Source organism: Amblyraja radiata, chromosome 5 (assembly GCF_010909765.2).
Source record: "Amblyraja radiata isolate CabotCenter1 chromosome 5, sAmbRad1.1.pri, whole genome shotgun sequence".
Lineage (NCBI taxonomy): Eukaryota > Metazoa > Chordata > Chondrichthyes > Rajiformes > Rajidae > Amblyraja > Amblyraja radiata.
In genome coordinates this window covers 65,277,919-65,298,049 of record NC_045960.1, presented here as the reverse complement: position 1 = coordinate 65,298,049, position 20,131 = coordinate 65,277,919, and the positions used below count along the sequence as shown (strand labels likewise).

Here is a 20,131-nt window from a genome sequence, read left to right as displayed (position 1 = left end):
ATTGAGGAGAGTGCAAATATTGGAAGCATTGAGGCAGAATGGGCAGGCAAGTCAGTGGGACCACAGTTTTGGTGCAAATATGGGTGCTGATTTTCCAAATTACTATTATCTTTGATCACTCGTAATCTATTGCTATTGCTTTTGGTCCCTCACCCATTTTACACATGAGAAAGCATTAGAAAACATAGTGTAGGATTTAAGGGTGAGTATTCTTATTGGCCAAATTTAATTACTCATGTTCCATAGGGCTGCAACCATTTACTGTACATAGAACTGTACATACTGTACCAGTTCCACCAGGTGGCGCCACCGTTGTAGCAGCCTCGCCAACAGTCTCTGTGTCCTTTCTACTGTCTTTATTATCTTAAGTATGTTTTCAATGTTTCTTGGTTAGCTTATGTGTGTGGGGGAAAATAGGGGAAAAAAATTTCAGTCACTTACCTCGATGGAGATGCGATTTTCTCCATGTCGCATCTCCGCCCCCCCCCTTTGCGGCCTAACAAGTGGAGTGGTGCGGCCTTTCCTGAAGACCGTCTCGGAGCTTCAAGCCACGGATGTGGCACCGACTTACCATCGTGGAGCCGGGGATCCTTCGCTGAGGATCGCCAGAAGAAGAGCTCTGACCGCGGGGCCTGTGAACTTTAATACCGTGAAGTCCGCGGTCTCCGGTAAGAAATGGCCGACTAGGGAGCTCCATGCTGCGGAGTGTTCTGATCCGTCACGACGTCGGAGTTTCGACCATCCCGATGAGAGGGCTTGGACATCGGACCGTCAGCAACAGCAAGTGCGGAGGGTTCAAGGCCCCGACCACGGGTGAACTAAGAGGAAGATGACTGAACTTTATTGCCTTCCATCACAGTGAGGAATATTGATTCCACTGTGGTGAATGTTTATGTTAAATTTATTTTATGTGTGTATTGTGTTCTTTTCACTTAGTATGGCTGTATGGTAACTCAAATTTCACTGTAGCTTAGTTGGTTAAATGACAATAAACTCAAACACAAATTCGAATTAAGTCAGAAGCCAGATGCCCCATTAGAAAGCTATCTCCACAGCAATAGGACTCTTAGCCACCTTGGGCCTTGCTCACCGAGGCTGTATACTAACTCAGCTGCAGTAATATCTTATGACAGTGCCCCATCACTTGGATGTGGTAGAATGAAACAGTTTGTCACCGAAGAACACATTCTCACCCATTGACACATTAAGTTCAGCTCTGCCCCTGAGCTCAGTGCCCTCTGCTGCTGCACGTTGTAAATGGCAGTTTACACCAATTATGGAGCCATTCTGTTATCTGAAGAAGAACTGACAGAGCAGCCCAAGGCCTTTATCTGGACAGAAAATATGACCCATTCTAGAGCTTCCTCCCTCAGTTATTCGACTCAGGACTGAGGCTTGAACCCTGAATAACCTGCTATTTTTATTTCTTTAAATTAAAACCGTGTACTCGTTAAGTATACGTTAGGGGGCATTAGGAGCCGACTCTCAGGGATATATATGCAGCCTGGTAACCTCACCCTGGAGATTCTTCATTGGGCGGAGGCAGAAGGGGTATGGGCCTCCTGTTGTTCCACTGACCTGGCAAAGGCAAAATGACATCTAATATCTCTGCACTTTGACAAGGTCAGCAGCAGAGGTCCAGTCCTTTGGCAGCTGTGCTACTGATCCCAGAGATTCTGAGGCAGGCTTACGTGATATCAGATTCAGACTTGACAAACCATAAGATGGCACCATCTTGCACATACATTGTTTCAGGAGACCCAGCAATGAGCTCATACAGCACCTCGCTTGGTTTCTCTTCCTTTTACATTATCATTTCTTCACGGCTGGCTTCTGCATTATATCACTGTCGCTAACTCAAACAGTTCCAAACAGTTTAATTTGTTATCATTGAGACGAATTGACAAGACCAGGAAAGACTATGTCAGTCATTAAGCCTGTCTATGGCGTCAACATCAAATCTGATTTGTTACTGCTAGCTGTTTGAATGCCCTTTGCCACGTACACTTTGAATCAGTCCCTGATTGCTGGTGGCCACTGTAAATAGCTTACCAAAAAGAAATTTGAATCTGTGTTTACCTGCAGTAACTTGCTTTACTTCATCTGATTGAGACATTAATTCAGTGAAGTTTGTGGCTGCTGAATATGCCATTAACAAAAACCCAGTAATGCTTCAATGAAACTTCAATCAGTGCGCTATTACTGGAGGATGGCAACCTTTTCCTGTTTACAACCTCTCTTTCCATTGATTTTCTTCACAAATCAATGTCCAACCGCTCTTAAAATTACTGCTGTCCATGTCACAATTAAGTGGGTTCCTGATTCTGGCGCCAAACTACACAGAAAGACTGCACTGAATGGCATAAACACAGGAGCAGGTCTGCATCTTGTAAACACTGATCTGGTATTTTCAAAGCACGATCAGAGAATATTTTTGTAAGAACAAGTATAATGTCAGTTCAGCTTTGATCATTTACTCTCAACATATATTTTAAATATTTTAATTATTCTAATTTAAATTATTTCCTTTCACTTCAGTTGTAGAATTATATCACAAATTGTAAGTCACATATTATTCCTGGTTGTCATATTTCATGAATGAATACCCTGATTGTAAATACATTGAATACTCGACAAATCAGCCCATCCCACAAAGTCGAGCATACTTGATCACCTGCACTTGCCTAATTAAGTCTTATCCTGTTTCAGCAGCACTTGTGATTTTACATTCTTTATTCTTCTTTAAGAATAGTAGTCGCTAAAAGAGCTCTGTAATGGGCCTGTCCCACTTAGGCAATTTTTCAGGCAACTTCTCAGCTTCTCAATTTTTCCATGTTGAAAAATTAGCGCCGACCAGAATTTTGACGCCATGGAGAGTAGTGAGAATTCTCGCGACGTAGGTGCAGTGGTAATGGGTCGCCAGGAGGTTGTAGGTTGTCGAAGGTTGTCGCCGGTGCTGACCGGTAAATTTCAATGACTCATTGGAGAAAAAAAATGTATACAGTAGTTTTCAGAACCAAGGATAACCGACTGGTAATGTTAATGTCCGCTGAGCTTCACAGCCGTGTATCTCTGGCTTCTTAAAAGTTGTCTCCACTCCTTCTCTACATCCCGTCTCCCCCTTCTACCCCCTCTACCCCCCTCTCCCGCCTCTCTCCCCTCCTCTTTTAAAGGACTTAAGTGACCCTTCCCGTACACTGTGCTTTCACCGTCTTAATTACAGCGCCAACCTTCCTGTTCATCGTGGTGTGTGTCTGTATCACATTGGCTTTGCACCGTGTGAATTTCACTCAGGCAGCGGTCCCCCTGCTTGCCCTGTCCCCCGCCTGCATAACTGGCTGGTGAAGGAAGCGATGTGTGTGTGTGTGTTCCACTCTGACAGTCGCTGTTCCAGTTGCCGGTTTTTCAGCGACCTGCTACGACTTGACAGTCGCCGTCAATCACCTGAAAAATCGCCTGTGGGACAGGCCCATTAGTCTCCAAATTTTATAACCATATAACCATATAACAATTACAGCACGGAAACAGGCCATCTCGGCCCTTCTAGTCCGTGCCGAACACTTAATCTCACCTAGTCCCATCTACCTGCACTCAGACCATAACCTTCCATTCCTTTCCCGTCCATATACCTATCCAATTTATTTTTAAATGATAAAATCGAACCTGCCTCCACCACTTCCACTGGAAGCTCATTCCACACAGCTACCACTCTCTGAGTAAAGAAGTTCCCCCTCATGTTACCCCTAAACTTTTGTCCCTTAATTCTCAAATCATGTCCTCTTGTTTGAATCTTCCCTACTCTCAATGGAAAAAGCTTATCCACGTCAACTCTGTCTAACCCTCTCATAATTTTAAAGACCTCTATCAAGTTCCCCCTTAACCTTCTGCGCTCCAAAGAATAAAGACCTATCTTGTTCAACCTTTCTATGTAACTTAGGTGCTGAAACCCAGGCAACATTCTCGTAAATCTCCTCTGTACTCTCTCTATTTTGTTGACATCTTTCCTATACTTTGGCATCCAAAATTGTACACCATACTCCAGAATTGGCCTCACCAATGCCGTGTACAATTTTAACATTACATCCCAACTTCTATACTCAATGATCTGATTTATAAAGGCCAGCACAACAAAAGCTTTCTTTACCACCCTATCTAAGATTGTGAAATCTTTTGATGAACCGACAAACATGACCCTCCTGAGTTTGCACACTGTCGTGGAGCTATCTCTCCAGGTTGGTGCCAGAATCAGGAATGCGGTTATCGTATTCAAATTCCTCCTCCTTCTCGACTCTGCATCCCTGCAATTCTCCAAACCTCCAATGTTTCCAGAGTACGATGTTTACATATCTGTTGTGCTGCTGCAAGTAAGAATTTCATTGTTCCATTTCAGGACATAAAACACTCTTGACTTTTGATCTTACAAATCCCTGAGATCACTACCTTGATTATAATTACTTGTCAGCGGTGACTTCAATGGCCCTGGCCTTAACCTCTGGAATTTGCCCTTAAACGTTTCCCCCTCTCCAGCTCTCCTTCCTGTAACACCTCTTTTTAACCCTACCCCATTGACCGAGCATTTGGTCTGCTCACCTAGTCTCACTGTATATGGCCATCAATTTTATCCAGTAATGTTCCTCTAAATAAAAATGGGATATTTTACCACATTAATAACTCGTCGTAAATGCAGTTTGTTGTTGTTGGGGTAAGGAGATTATAGGGTGAAATCTCTAGTTTTTCACTGAGAGCACCAGATCCCAACATTTACTTTTAATAGTCTTCATCTGCTATAGCTTTATTCCAAATGTATATTTTTAAAAGTACATATTCATGTTACCCTGGACAAAAAAAAAAAAGCTTCAGCCTTGCCCTTGTGACCCACTTAATCTGCATTTTTCGATAAACAGACCATATTGTTGAGGCTGGTGAATGCCACAGTAAGTTTAGCCTTACAATGAACAAGCCCAAGGCCACATTGTGAAAAAACATTGCTTTTGCATAATTTTGCTTGAGCTTCCAGTCACGTCTGTTTGGCAGGGCTCACTTACTAAGCTCTATGAGGTGCGAAAATTTGTCAAAAGCACTGGGAGAGGACAGGGGGTGGTTCGATGGAGAAAATCGCAAAGAGCTCTTCTGCAACCAGCCCTGCTTGAAAAGAGAGGACAAGTTCTTTGCTATTTTTGCATAATTAAGTGCAAATATTTATCCGATTGGCCACTGGATTATCAAGGCTGTGAAACCTAAACGAATAGCATTTTGTTTGACATGATTGTCGATGGATCCAACAGTGAAAATTATATCCTTCACTGACTTGTTCACAGAGTCTTGAACAAACTATATAATTTATCAGTGTCAGAATTTGGACCCGTCCCAGCTTGAATTCCAGAACTCCCCCACATCTTATAATGTGAAACTCATTTGTTTTTCTTTTCCTACTGATCATTCTGAATACACTGTGTGAATAAAGGAAGCTGTTTCAAAGCATCCCCTAAGGATTAGATCTAGAGTCTACGTTCAATGCAACATCAATAGAGAGACTTCTCTTGAAATGCGCTCATTCATTTAAGGTAATTTATGTTGTTTTACAATCAAGGGAAGACAAACTTTAAATGACCAAAGTCCGACCTAGATTTCCAAGAATATCTACTGAGTCTTTCAAGTATTCTAATCTGTAAGGGTTTGTTTTAAAACATAACTTTAAAAAAACACACCAAATAGTTCAGTGAATTGCATATACGATGTAGCCATTTAAGAGGCTTTTGGATATGGACATGTATATGTAGGGAATAAAGGGATATGGATCAAATTGCACGCAGAGGAGATTAGTCTAGCCTGACACCATGTTCAGCACAGGCTTAGTGGGCCGAAGGGCCAGTTCCTGTGCAGTATTGTTCTATGTGCTAAGTTGCTATTTTCAAGCTACACAAACTGGGAATAAGGCAGAGAAATGTGAGGTGTTGCATTTTGGGATGTTTAACAAGGGCAGGACCTACACAATGAATGGTAGGGGAGTGTTGTAGAGCAGAGGGATTTAGGAGTGCAGGTGCATGGTTTCTTCAAGGTCGAGTCGCAGGTAGATAAGGTGGTCAAAAAGGCTTTTGGCACATTGGCCTTCATCAGTCAGTATAGAGTATAGAAGTTGGGAGGTCATGTTGCAGTTGTACAAGACCGCATTTAGAGTATTGTATTCCGTTCTGTTTTAGGAAAGATATTGTCAAGCTTGAAAGGGTTTAGGGAAGATTTACGAGGATGTTGCCGGGACTAGAGGGTGTGAGCGATAGGGAGAGGTTGAGTAGGTTGGGTCTCTCTTCCTTGGAGTGCAGGAGGATGAGGAGGTGTATAAAATCATGAGAGGAATAGATCGGGTAGATGCACAGAATCTCTTGCCCAGAGTAGGGGAATCAAGGCCAGAGGACATAGGTTCATGGTGAAGCAGAAAAGATTTAATAAGAATCTGAGGGATAACTTTTTCACACAAAGGGTGGTGGGTGTATAGAACAAGCTGCCTGAGGAGGTAGTTGAGGCTGGGACTATCCCAATGTTTAAGAAACAGACAGGTACATGGATAGGACTAGAGGGATATGGACCAAGCGCAGGCAGGTGGGACTAGTGTAGCTGGAACATGTTGGCTGGTGTGGGCAATTTGGGCAGAAGGGCCTGTTTCCACAATTATACTCTATGACTATAATTCATTACTGGCGTTATGAAAACATGCATTAGCAGCATTACCATAATCCGTTATCTAACTATTTGGGAAAGCGTGGGGTTCAAATTTTAGTCACCAGGTTATGTTTGCTCAGAACCCTTCTGAGTCATTGCAGTCCTGATTCCCAAGCTTCCTTCTGACTCGTTGGGGTCCTGCTTTCCATGTTGTCCGAAGATTTGCTTGATTCTGCACCCCACACTCATTAAACTGGATAGGATGCAGAGAAGGTTTATGAGGATATTGCCAGGACTCGAGGGCCTGAGCTAAAGGGAGAGATTGGAGGTTGAAGAGTGATCTTATGGCCACTGATTACAGAGGAGCCACATTCTCTGTGCAGATACATTATTCGGTTACATTTACTCACAAAATCTGTTTGGATTTTCCTTAATCTTATCAGCCAGAGTTATCTCATTATGCTCTCCATTTTGTTCTCCTAATTTCCTTCTTAATGATGCTCCTCAATCCCCTTTACTCCTCCACCCACTATACATCTCCACTTGATCCTAGTTGCCTATACCTAAGCCATGCCTACTTATTTCTGACCGGAGCCTCTATTTCTCTGGCTATCCAGGCTGATTTCCATCAGCCTTTCTGTACTTGAATCAAGCCCAGTACAATCCTTTGCCCAACTCTGGCTGTCACGCAGTTAAGTCCAAAATTTCACCAAGTGCACAACCCACCTCGGGTATTCTCTTAATTATGTGCAATATTGACATTACAACTGATTCATGGCACTGTCTTGACCCGAAAAGTCTTCAGAGATTCTGCCTGTCCCGCTGAGTTACTCCAGCTTTTTGTGTCTATCTTTGGTTTAAACCAGCATCTGCAGTTCCTTCTTACACAGATACTGAGTAACTGATACCCTCCCTACCTGTTGAGCACTGCCTTCACTGCCTGGACACATACAGTTCATTGATGTGAGAAAGAACAAAGGCTGAAGTGTGATGAAGGAGAAGTGAAAATATGTCTTTTCTTGACCAACATGTTAGCAAGACCACCATGTGGTATATTCTTTGTAATGTGGAGAAATATACTAATGGTTCACCTTCTACCATGTTGCAGGGGCTCTTCACAGGGAGTCTCCAGAGACATTAGGTTTGTTAAATGGAGAAACCTGTTATAGTTTCAGCAGTTTTTAGGGGAATCCAGATTATTATTCAAACACCACCCTGCAAAGAGTTCAGTACACTGGGAAAAATTGCCTGTTTTTAGATTTTTACCTACCATCTTGGTAAGGATAGATAATAGTTTTGGTGTTTTTCCTTTGCAATTTCTCTGTCACTTTAAATAGTTCAGAGTAAATAGCAGTTAGTTCAACATTGAAGGATCTCATGCATGGAAAATGTTGGTCTGTTCTTTTATTTACCAAACTAATTGATGGTTGTACAGCTTGCGTAAGACAACGTTTTGACAAAGTCAGGCAATGAAGTGAGACTGTAGCTATTCAAATGCCATGTAATTAGACTACTGTTATGGGTGTTCAGTCACTCTTAACATCCTACAGTGAACCAATGAGACAGGTTCATTTGCCTATTTGCTTATTGAACATATACAACAAATCCACAGAATGACTTAAACACAATTCATACAGTATTGTACTTTAAGCATAATTACCAGTGACTTTTATTATCCAATTCTAGGGTTACATACCATAGATGAGCACGTTCTTAACCAATAAAGGAAAACATAGACATAGAAACATAGATCATAACAAATCATCCCTTTCATTCTGAGGGAATCAATTGATAGCCAATCAATCAATTAATCTGTCCCTACAAAGGTCATTTGTACTCAACAGGCCGGTTATTGGAAGCCACATTTCCTCTGGTGATCATCTGCGTTCACAGACTGTTACACCTCTCTGCTTTCCTGCAGAGGTTAATTGCTTGAGGAACAAGCCTGCGGCTTCTTAATGCCCCTGTCCCACTTAGGCGTTTTTTTAGGCGACTGCAGGCGACTAGGCTGTCGCCACATGGTCGAGAGTAGTCTCCTCAGTCGCCCAAAGAATCGTAGCGTTTTTGTGAGCATTTATTCTAAGACTGTTTGTCCAAGTTCTGTAGAAATATAACACTAATGGCCCTGTCCCACAGTACGAGTTCATTTTAAGAGTTCTCCCGAGTTTGCCCTGATTTGAACATGGAGATTTACGGTAATGGCCGCTCGTCGGTACTCGGGGCTCTCGTGGACATTTTTCAACATGTTGAAAAATCTTCACGAGTCTTCCCGAGCTTACCTGCCATTCGTGAGTATTCCCGAGTACCTGCCATTAGCGTTACGAGCCGCTAAGAGACGTCCTAGAGCTCCGACGTACCCGCTATGTTCATTCTCCGTGCTTACCACAAGTTTGATTTTTTGTAAACTCGGGAGATCTTTTGGAATGAACTCGCACCGTGGGACAGGGCCATTACGCTGTCAGCCCACCACACGTGGATGGAGTAGTCAGGATTCAGTTACGCATATATTTGGGAACAAAGTACGATGCCTTCCATGTGTTTGTCCATGACTTTTCAACTAACTGGAGGGGATAGACTTGTTCTAAAATTAAATGTGGAATCGTGAAGCATTTGGTGTAATTGAAGTTCTGCCTCAAATGTTTGAAGGGAAACAGTCATATCCCTTCTCAGGAGAAAGACTTTCATCAAAGGGCCTGCAGTCAGTAATGCAACTCAATTCTGTTTGAATTATGCAAGAGTTAGGAGTTTTAGCAAAATGTACATTTGGGACCACTGGTTAATATTTTCTGGATGGAGGGTGCATTCTTTTGGCAAGTGCTTAGCTTGCAGCTGTTTTTTTTCCTGTTAGGTGGGACCATCACTGCCATTGACAAATTGCTTTCTCTTCCTAGCCATGTTAAATAATTTATGTCTCTCTTGCAAGTTTTTAATGTCAGTAACAAAACGGAAATGCAATTCCAACCTCCCTGAAGAAGGCCACATGTGTCCATAATCTTTTAAGCTTTCCTACATTTCTTAATCTCTCCAAATGTTAGGACATTATGAAGAAACATAATTTATTGAGTACAAATAGTGTCCAGACATTGGAATTGTGATTCCTTTGATGACCTCTCTGAGTCAGAAAGAAAATATGTTGCAAATTGCGAATCCTTTTCTGCAAAAAAAAACTAAACTTCGTGTTCTGCTCAAATGTCAAGTTATCATTCTTCAAAATAGTGTGTCGGAAGCATTAAAGCCTGCTCATTACATTTTTTTGGTACAATTGTACCTATTGATATCGTGAACTATTTTCTGGCAGTTGCCTGCAGTAGATTTATGGCATTTTAAAGGGCATTTTAGCAGGTTATTTAAATACAAATGTGCAGGATCTTGCAAGACATATGCACATTGCAGAGAATGCAACTTTTTTAATTTTACTCAAAATGACAACATTTGTGTGATGCTTTTGGGGGGAACAAATTACGGAAATCGTCAGCAATGCATAAGATAACATTAATTTAAGCATTATATGAGATTTATTGGCTGAAAAACATGGAAACAAGAAAGTTAGTTTAGCCCCTTGACCTGATCTGATTTGAGGAAGTCCTGACTAATTACTGGCCAACCTCCATAAGCCTGCCTTTTCTTCACATGTTTAATACCTGTAGTCAATAAAGTGAATCGATCTCTATAAAATGCTAGACTAAGTGGGACCCGTTGGGTCCCATGTTCACACGGGAGGGCTGGTCCCCCAATGCAATATTCCACCTCTCCACCAATTCCAATATTGGTGGCCAGTGGGGGGGCTTTCTGGAGCGCTTGTATGGGTGTTGTGGGCTGAATGGACTGGTTTGTAGAGGGCTAGTATGGACATTGTGGGCCAAATGGATTCTTGGGGTGGCAGCTCAGTCACTCAAGCCTGATGTGCTGGCAGCTCACTCCGGCTGGTGGGCTTGCAGTTGACTCACGGCTATTCCTTGAAATTCCATTTCAAGCAGGGTGCAAGGCCACCAAATTCAAGTGCAGTTTCATGCCATTTCAAGCAGGGTGCAAGGCCACCAAATTCAAGTGCAGTTTCATGCCATTTCAAGCAGGGTGCAAGGCCACCAAATTCAAGTGCAGTTTCATACCACTTCAAGCAGGGTGTAAGGCCACCAAATTCAAATGCAATTTCATACCATTTCATGCAGGGTGCAAGGCCACCAAATTCAAGTGCAATTTCATACCACTTCAAGCAGGGTGCAAGGCCACCACATTCAAATGCAGTTTCATACCATTTCAAGCAAGGTGAAACCACCATGAATCCACCATGAAACCACCATAAAACCACACAAAACACCACATAAACACCACACTCACAATTCAGTAGACATTCAGTGTGTTCTGTTGATTCACAGCTCAGACAGAATCGTGACGTCTCCCTACCCCATCTTGCAGAGACTGAGCCACACCCACATTTTCAGGTTTTATAATCCCTCCCCCTCTCACCGGAAGGGGCATGGCCTTCATGGCATGACTGACAGGAGAGAGATTCTCACCATTTTTTAAACACTAATAACACTTTTATTTTTAATTGATGGGAAGAATCCTAAGTACCTGATGAGCGGAGGGGGACTGAGTAAGATGGCCAAAAATCACAGCCGTAAGTGGTACCGTTTTATCTAAAATCAACATATAGTGCAAACAGGAAATTGTCAAGTTTTGACATTTAATCATTTGCCATTTCAAACCAAGCACCACCAACCATTTGCTGGGCTTTATTTCAAACCAACCACCACCAACCATTTGCTGGGTTATATTTCAAACCAACCACCACCAACCATTTGCTAGGCTTTATTTCAAACCAACCACCACCAACCATTTGCTGGGCTTTATTTCAAAACAAACACATTTTCATTTTCAAACCACATTAAGGGCACTCAAGGTCAGTAAAACCACACTCACAGTTTAGAAGACATGTTGTCAGTGTTATTCATAGCTCAGACTGAGAGACGTGACCCTCTTGCTCCCCCATCTTGCACAGACTGCCTGAGGCACTCAACACTTCCAGGTTTTATCATCCCTCCGGAATAGGCGTGGCCTTCAGGAGAGAGAATCTCAAAAAAATTTAAACACTAACACTATTTTTCATCGATGGGAAATGTCCTCTTGTCCTGCGCAGCAGAGGGACTCTGAGTAAGGTGGCCAAAAATCAATTTCTAAAATCAATATACAGAACAACAGGAAGTGGTCAAGATCAGACTTTTAGTAATATAAGATATGGCTGCCTTATCATGAACTGCCATTTGAAGAAAGGGTTTATAAATTTCCCAATACTTGGCGTCTGGAAGTACTTTCTAACATTGAAAGACCTGACTTTTTTACTTCATGTCCCCAGATCCATACAACCAGGCTGCAGAAACAATTTATTTCTCCACCCTGGATCCTCCTAATAACTTTGAAACTGATTGAATCAATGTATAGTTAAATCTCACCTTTTAACATGTTTGAGCCCAAATATTATTCAAATAAGCTTGAACTGTAGTCCCTTCAATGCCAGTGTATCCCTACCAAGGGATGTATCTGATGGCACAGTGAACAGAGCACATGATCCGTCTACGAATAAAAGACTCTATCCCCTACTCCCAATTCCTCCGTCTACACCGCATCTGCGTCCAGGATGAGGTTTTCCCATACCAGGTCATCGGAGATGTCCTCATTCTTTAGGGAACGGGGGTTCCCCTCTTCTATTATAGATGAGGCTCTCACTAGAGTCTCCTCGATATCCTGCAGTGCTTCTCTTGCTCCCACTCCCCCCCATTGGTAACAAGGACAGAGTCCCCCTTGTCCTCACCTTCCACCCATCAGCCGTCGCATACAGCGTATAATCCTCCTACATTTTCGCCACCTCCAACGGGATCCCACTACTGGCCACATCTTCCCATCTCCACCCCTTTCTGCTTTACGCAGAGACCGTTCCCTCTGTAACTACCTGGTCAACTCATTCCTTCCCACCCAAACCACCCCCTCCCCAGGTACTTTCCCCTGCAACCACAGGAGATGCAACACCTGTCCCTTTACCTCGCCCTCGACTCCATCCAAGGAACCTGACAGACTTTCCAGGTGAGCCAGCGGTTCACTTGCATCTCCTCCAACCTCATCTGCTGTGTCCGCTGTTTCAGGTGTATATTCAGTGTATATCGGCAATACCAAGCACAGGCTCAGCGATCGTTTCGCTGAACACCTCCGCTCAGTCTGCCAAAACCTACCTGATCTCCCAGTTGCTCAGTGTGCAAAGTACTTATGATACAGAGTCATTATATATCATAACGCACTTTAATTTGTATGCATACAGAGACCATCGAGATGAGTACTGTAGGCTCTGAATCGTAAGTTAAAACCGAAACACAACATGGCGGCCCGCATGCACGAGGTGGCGTGGTGTGGGAATCCTGACATGGATTATGGATCAGGTTATCTGCAGCAAAATCAGCAATACTGTTTGATCTACACTCAGCACTTTAACTTCCCCTCCCATTCCCAATCTGACTTTTCTGTCCTGGGCCTCCTCCAAACAGCACAAATTGGAGGAACAGCACCTCATATTTTGCTTGGGTATCTTACACCCCAGTGGTATGAACATTGACTTCTCTAAGTTCAAGTAGCCCTTGTATTCCCTCTTTCTCCATCCCTTCCCAGTTCTCCCACCAGTCTTTCTGTCTCCGACTACATTTTATCTCTGTACTGCCCACTCCCGTGACATCAGTCTGAAGAAGGGTCTGGACCCGAAACGTCTCCCATTCCTTCTCTCCAGAGATGCTGCCTGTCCCGCTGAGTTACTCCAGCATTTTGTGTCTACATCCTACAAATTACAAACAAAATTTGATTCAGCCTGTATCGTAGCCGTAATTCATATCCACGAGCTGATTGGGCAAATATGTACACAAGAAAAGCAGATTGCAAACAGAAAGTAGTGTATTATTGACAGGTCTGCGAGTCTTAGTACCGTCAGAACCTCAAAGCAAATGAAAACTGCAGTTTAACCCATTTCTCTCAATAACCATGTTCTGTCATTGGGATCCGGCACTTGGTTGCTGCAACCTTTTCTGTATATGTGTCACAACTTATTGAAACTGTGTTGGAGGTTGCTTACTAAACCTGTAAATTCTTTCTAATATTTCCTATTTATCACCCAGTTCTAAAACTGCCTTTTGTCTGTTTAAAAGCAGGCCAGGAAAATTGATTTTTTATATATATGGGAAGGAAACAAAGCCTGTGGATGGTCGATGACTGGAAATCTGTTATTTGAATCAAGGATGGGTTTAATGTTAGATGCATAAAAGACTGGAATCTAGAGCAAATAATAAACTGCTGGAAGAACTCAGAGGATCATGCTACATCTGTGGAGTCAAAGGGATGGTTGATGCCTTGGGTCAAGACAGTGGAAGGAAGATGACCAGAATCTTGAAATGAGGGAGAGAGGGAAGATAGAGGCTGGTAGGTGATGGGTGGAACCACACAAAGGAAGATGGAGCCAAGTGGACAAGGAGGGGAGAAGAATGTTGAGATAGAGATGATAGGTGGATCAGATAGAACCTGTGTGTGAGGGATACAAGAGAGGGAAGGTGAAGCAAAGCAGAAACCCATGCGGATAGGTATATAGGGGGATTGGAAACCAGATGTCAGAAGTTAATTCGTTTGTAACAAGGAAGGAGGGTCACTTCATCTCCTCTCTCACCAGCTCCCTCACTTTGTCCCTTCACTTTCTTCCTCACTACCATCCAAGGATCTAAACAGCTCTTCCATGTGACACAGAGATCAACATGAACCTCTGCAACCTTGTCTATTGCCGTTGGTATTCATGTTGTGGACATCTCTGCATCGATGACACTGAGTGTAGCTAGACAAGCATTTTGCGGAGTTGTTGTGCTCTGTCTGCGATGGCCATCTTGAGCTTTTGATTGCTTATCACTTTAATTTCCCTTCCCAATCCCACACTGAGCTGTCTGGCCTCACCGTTCTCTGCTGCCATGGTGAGACCAAATGTAAACTAGTGGTCACACTTTGTAATCTGCCAGGGGTGGCCAGTGGTATAAATATTTAATTTTCCAATTTCAGGTAACTCGCACCCATCCAGTGTGTTCCTTTCCAATTCATGTGGTCCACCCTGTATTTCTGTCCCTTTGTTCACTTTTTTTTAATTGCTTCTCCCACCCAATTCCTTCTGCCCAATCTCACCCTTATCTATTTCCCCTGTTGCCTGCAAGCCTCAGTCTTAGCACTCCTACGCGGCTCCAACCACCAATCATTACCTCCCTCTCCTCTGGTTCCACCCATCACCTACCAGTCCCTGTCTCACCCCCCTTCTCCTCCCCACTCACTTATATATACAGGCCATCTCCCGACTACACTCTCAGTCTTGGAACAGGGTCGGCCTGAAACGTGCACCGATACTTTGCCTACACAGATGCTGATCGTCCTGCTGAGTTCTCCTAACAGTTTTTTTTGCTGTATTCTGAGTGTTGCATCAACAAGGACACAGCTGTTTTATTTGGAATGAAGCATACATAGTCTGTGCCTGCTTGAGGTTGGAAATGGAAGCTGTGAATGCCTGGAAGTTGTTGCCTTGAAGCTTAGGCATGGGTTCATAGACCAGAGGAGGTGACTGAGAACTAGAGATCTGTTTCCCCAGATAGAGATTAGCTTGCCAACCACCCTTGTTGGCAAATGTGTAGCAATGTTCAGGTTGCATGTGGGAAAATGGAGTGTTTGTCATTTGTTTAATTCAATTCAGCTTGCCCTTTCAAAGTTGTTTTCTTCAATGTTACTTTGCTATATTTGTTATTTTCAGCAAAGTTGACATAATTGACAAATTTGCATAAATAAGAAATTCCTGTCAGCCCAGTGCTGCACTCTGGGATACTATACACTGAACCATCCGAGGCAAGAACGTGTATTTTTAAATATTGGTCTTCAGAGAGTCCTGGGTACACTGCTCGGTACAAGATAACCTGCAGGTACTGCAAACAGTTGGGAAGGCAAGTAATTTGTTGTGCAAAAAACAATCTGCTGGAGGAACTCCACATCTGAGGAGGGAATAGAGAGGCGAAGGAGGGAAATATCCATTTCCATCCACTGATGCTGCTGTCTGTGCATTTCCATCCACTGAGTTTTCCAGCAGTTAGTTTTTTTGCACAAAATTCCAACAATTGCAGTCTGCTGTGTCTCCAAATATCATGTTGTATTTTGTTTGAAGATGATTCAAGAGCAAAGAGATCTTATTGCTGTTGTGTACAACATTGGTGAAACTGCACCTGGAATATTGCATGTAGGTCAGATCTCCATACAGGAGCAAATGCAATCCATGGTTACCAGATTGATTCTTGGGATGACATTCTTTGAGGAGACATTAAACAGGCTGATCCATACTCTGTAAGGATTAGAAGCATGAGGACAATCTAATTGAAACATGCAATATTTAGTTTAGTTTAGAGATATAGCGTGGGAACAGTTCCTTCGGCCCACCGAGTCCGCACCAACCAGCAATGACCACACGCTTACACTATCCTACACACACCAGGAACAATTTACAATTATACAAAGCCAATTAACCTACAAACCTGTGCGTCTTTGGAGTGTGGGAGGAAACCGAAGATATCGGAGAAAACCCATGCGGTCCCAGGGAGAACGTACAAACTCCATAAAGACAATACCCCTAGTCAGGATCGAACCCAGGTCTCTGGCGCTGTAAGGCAGCAACTCTACCACTGCGCCACCATGCCATCCTGTTGGGCATGGCTCCATCTTTGGTCCATCTTACTCTTTATGTTCTAATTCAAAATCAGCAATGATTGTCCAAGTTACTACATAAATACTCTTCACACATATTCAATTACGTGCAACAAATGTTGCATGTCGGTACCAATAATAGTTTAGAATGGAATATTATGTAGACAGTGATTTTATTATGAAAAATGTAGTTGTTACCATCAGTTATGCCATTTTGTATTTTGGGTCTCAGCACTAGGCCATGCTGAGACCCACTGCATAGAATTTTCAGAATGGAAACAGGCCATATTGTCGAATAAAATAGCACGTAATTATGCTATGCATGAGATTAAGTCTCCTCCTATCTTAATCTCAGTTTATTAACAAATCCTTTCATTTCTTTCTCCCTTGTGTACTTACTCAGCTTTTTCTTAGAACGATTCAATGAGTACAGAGCAATACTTAGTCAATGGTATCTCATATAGTAACACCTGCACCAGTTAATAATCCCAACATGATTAAGACGATGAAACTGATGTTTCTTTTTACACAATATATGTTTCATTGAGACTACACTGTCTGTTCTATAAACTTCTCGATAGCCACAATTAATTATTTAATGGTAATACTAATAAAATGACATTAGATCAGTAGCAGTAACTGCTGACCTATGAACACAACTTTTTTTTGTATTCATTCATTGATGGATTGAGGCCAGCATTTATTACTCTTCCCAGCCATGTTAATGATCCATTATGCGGCATTTATTTCCACTTCAGACTAATATTGTAAAGGTTTGGGAATCTCTATTTGAATTATATTTTGAAACGTGAATAGACAACATCCACGACTTGGTTTTAAAAATGTTTGAATTATAATGGTATGAGTTTAATATATCATATGGAATCCATGGGTTCTTTTACCATATTTGAATGAGGAACTGACCCGCAGCATAAGTACTCTTTCAGTTGATGTACATTATATCTGGTGTCACCTAGCACGTTCCAAATACAGTAACACACTAAGGCTTTTCATTTTCATTAGTAGGAAAGTGCTGCTCAAATATGTCATCTTTTGCTTTTGATAGGTGAAAGAGGAATGTCGACTTCTAAATGCTCCCCCTATTCCTCCACGTGGTACTAAGGGTGCTCTGACATCCAGCCCACCAGTTCCGCCTCGGTTTGCAAAAGCACAGCTCCAGCAGGCCCATTCACCAAGCCCTAGCCTGTCTTATTACTCGTCTGGCCTTCATGACATGTAAGTGGCTTTCAATTCACTAACAATCATAAATGCAAACGTTGTGTGATTCTATGTATCTTTGACCAATCCTAATGTTTTAAGATGTAATATAGTCCATCACTGTTCAGGAGCAAATAATCTTCCTTTTCTGACATCTTTAAAAATATGTTAATGTAAGAAGGGTCTCGACCCAAAAAGTCACCTATTCCTTCTCTCCAGAGATGCTGTCTGTCCTGCTGAGTTACTCCAGCATTTTGTGTCTATCTTTGGTTTAAACCAGCATCTGCAGTTCCTTCCTACACATGTTAACGTAAAAGTCTATCTCCAATCCATATGTTATTACAATTCTTGCATTTATATATGCATTTCCTGCCCACCAATTTTTACTTCCTCTTGTCACCATCTTTGGTGCAGCTATTCTATCAACCGTAAAAATAAATAATTTATAGTGGCATTTCTCTATTTAATCAATTGACTTCCGCTGCAGAGAGGATAACAATAATGTTAAATGCAGTATTTTAAACCTTTCACTTGGGACTCCACACTTTGATAGTTTATTTTTAGTGCCAGAAAGGTTAACTGTCGGTAATTAAAGGGTTATTTAAACTGGTAATTTCCTTTTGAAGTACAGGTTTTTCTAGGTATTGGCATTTCAGCATTTGTCTGTCCCTAGTCTGAGGTTCCTGCACAATTTGTGCATAAAGAACATGTGTACAATAAGCCCCATCAGTCTGGGAAATATCTCTCTCAACATATCTTGGGTGTGGTTATATGACATTCCAACTACATAGCAGAGATATGAACATTTATGTTGAGCAGATAATTCAGGTATGAATAGACTAATATCATGGCAGTATATTAACCTTTTTAAGTTACTTTCCAGCCTATCTTTGCTATTGTCCACAGATTTGAAATGTATTTTCCAATAACTTCATTTTTTGATTCACATAAAGATGTAGGTTACTGGATAATAATTTTGTGATTTGATAATTTAGCATTTTCACTGTTTATTCATATTTATGGATCAGTTGAATTTTCCAATGTACTGAACTGTTGGGGAAGTTTCATTTAATCATCCAAAAATAGCTGTAATAACAAGGACATGCCGGGTCTGTTCTAAATTTACTGTTTTATTTGACATTTATTGCTATTAGGGCCAGGCACAATCTAAATTGAATTGATTAAAAGCTGTTAGAATACGTATAAAAGTTGGACCCCAGTGTACTGGATACTCGCAGGCAGAAAAGCTGCTGTCTCAACGAAACCCAAGGAAGGTGGATTTGCCACAGATGATTAACCAGCAACGGTCCCCGAGAATGAGCATGAACTCAGCAAAAGGTTCAGGCAAATGGCTGACCCACATATGATAAATCAGTTGTCCAATAATATTATCAGTTGAAGCAAGATTCCATCAACAAATCATCATATTTAAAAGTAGGGATGTGCTGTTTTTCTGTATAACATCAATGCAGATGTGGGATTATTGCCTTATTAACACTTTGTCATTGACACTGTCATCTCAGCATGGGTATATGTACCACAAGTTAAAGGTATTCCAACATCTCAGGCTATCTTATTCGCTTCTTTAAATCTATGAAGGAATTAGTTATTGGAATGTCAAATCCTATACTGTTGAAGAACATTTTGTATTCAGTTATGTACAATATAAATGATTGTAGTAGTAAATCAGAAAATGCCTCATGATAAAACATTATTACACTACTAAGTTACAGTCACTTAGCACAATGCAAAGTGCATTTGGGTCAGATGGCCAATTTAATGACAAATAGGCTTTCCTTAACATCACAAATTCAATTTTAAAATGCTTAAGACCAGTATTTTCTGCAGTTGCACTTCCTGCTACATACATTAATTATTTCCTATAAGTGCTTTATTATGACGAGCAATTTCTCTGGCTGCGTATAGACCTTTGAATCTTTGGCAATTACTGTCATAGTTTTCACTGTGGGATATTTACCACCTGATGCTAATAAATGGAAAGTCTTTCCCAAGAAATGGCAGTCTACCTTTAATGTGATAAAGACTGTTATGGTTAACTAGTGTGAAAAAATGTAGCAGCTGACCTTAAAGCATCTGTAATAATTCTCTCCATCAATAAACAAACAATTGGTACAAATGTTTAAAGGCTCCTTAACATATCAATGGTATGGTGAAGATTTGTTGAGAAATCTGGGGATAAAGCCCAATTTGAAAACATTTCCAGAATGTCCTGGTAATTAGTTAAAGAGAGAGGAGATCTGACATAAATAGAAGCTGGAGAATTTAAGACAAAAATAATGCCAAATAATTTTTATGGTTCCGCCCAATCAATATTGAACAGAATTTCTCAATTTATTGATTATGTTCCCAAATTTGAGCTGATATTTTCTGAAAGATTCCTACCATAATTGCCGGCAACTTGTGACGAAGAACAGAATTGCCACAGATTGCTAGCTGGTTTCCTACATTTCATCATTTATTTCACATTAACTTCCCTTTGAGTGTCATG

The 20,131-nt window shown here is 41.7% G+C and overlaps 1 protein-coding gene across 3 annotated transcripts in view; it reads left to right on the top strand.

The window, feature by feature from the left end:
* The window catches only part of garem2 (GRB2 associated regulator of MAPK1 subtype 2), a 175,180-nt gene that overhangs the window by 152,785 nt on the left and 2,264 nt on the right, over window positions 1–20,131 (top strand). For all 3 annotated transcript variants that reach the window (XM_033021414.1, XM_033021416.1, XM_033021417.1), the window contains one exon: window positions 17,471–17,640. In XM_033021414.1, coding sequence (XP_032877305.1) covers window positions 17,471–17,640 — 170 coding nt within the window. The remainder of the gene's footprint in view (window positions 1–17,470; window positions 17,641–20,131) is intronic.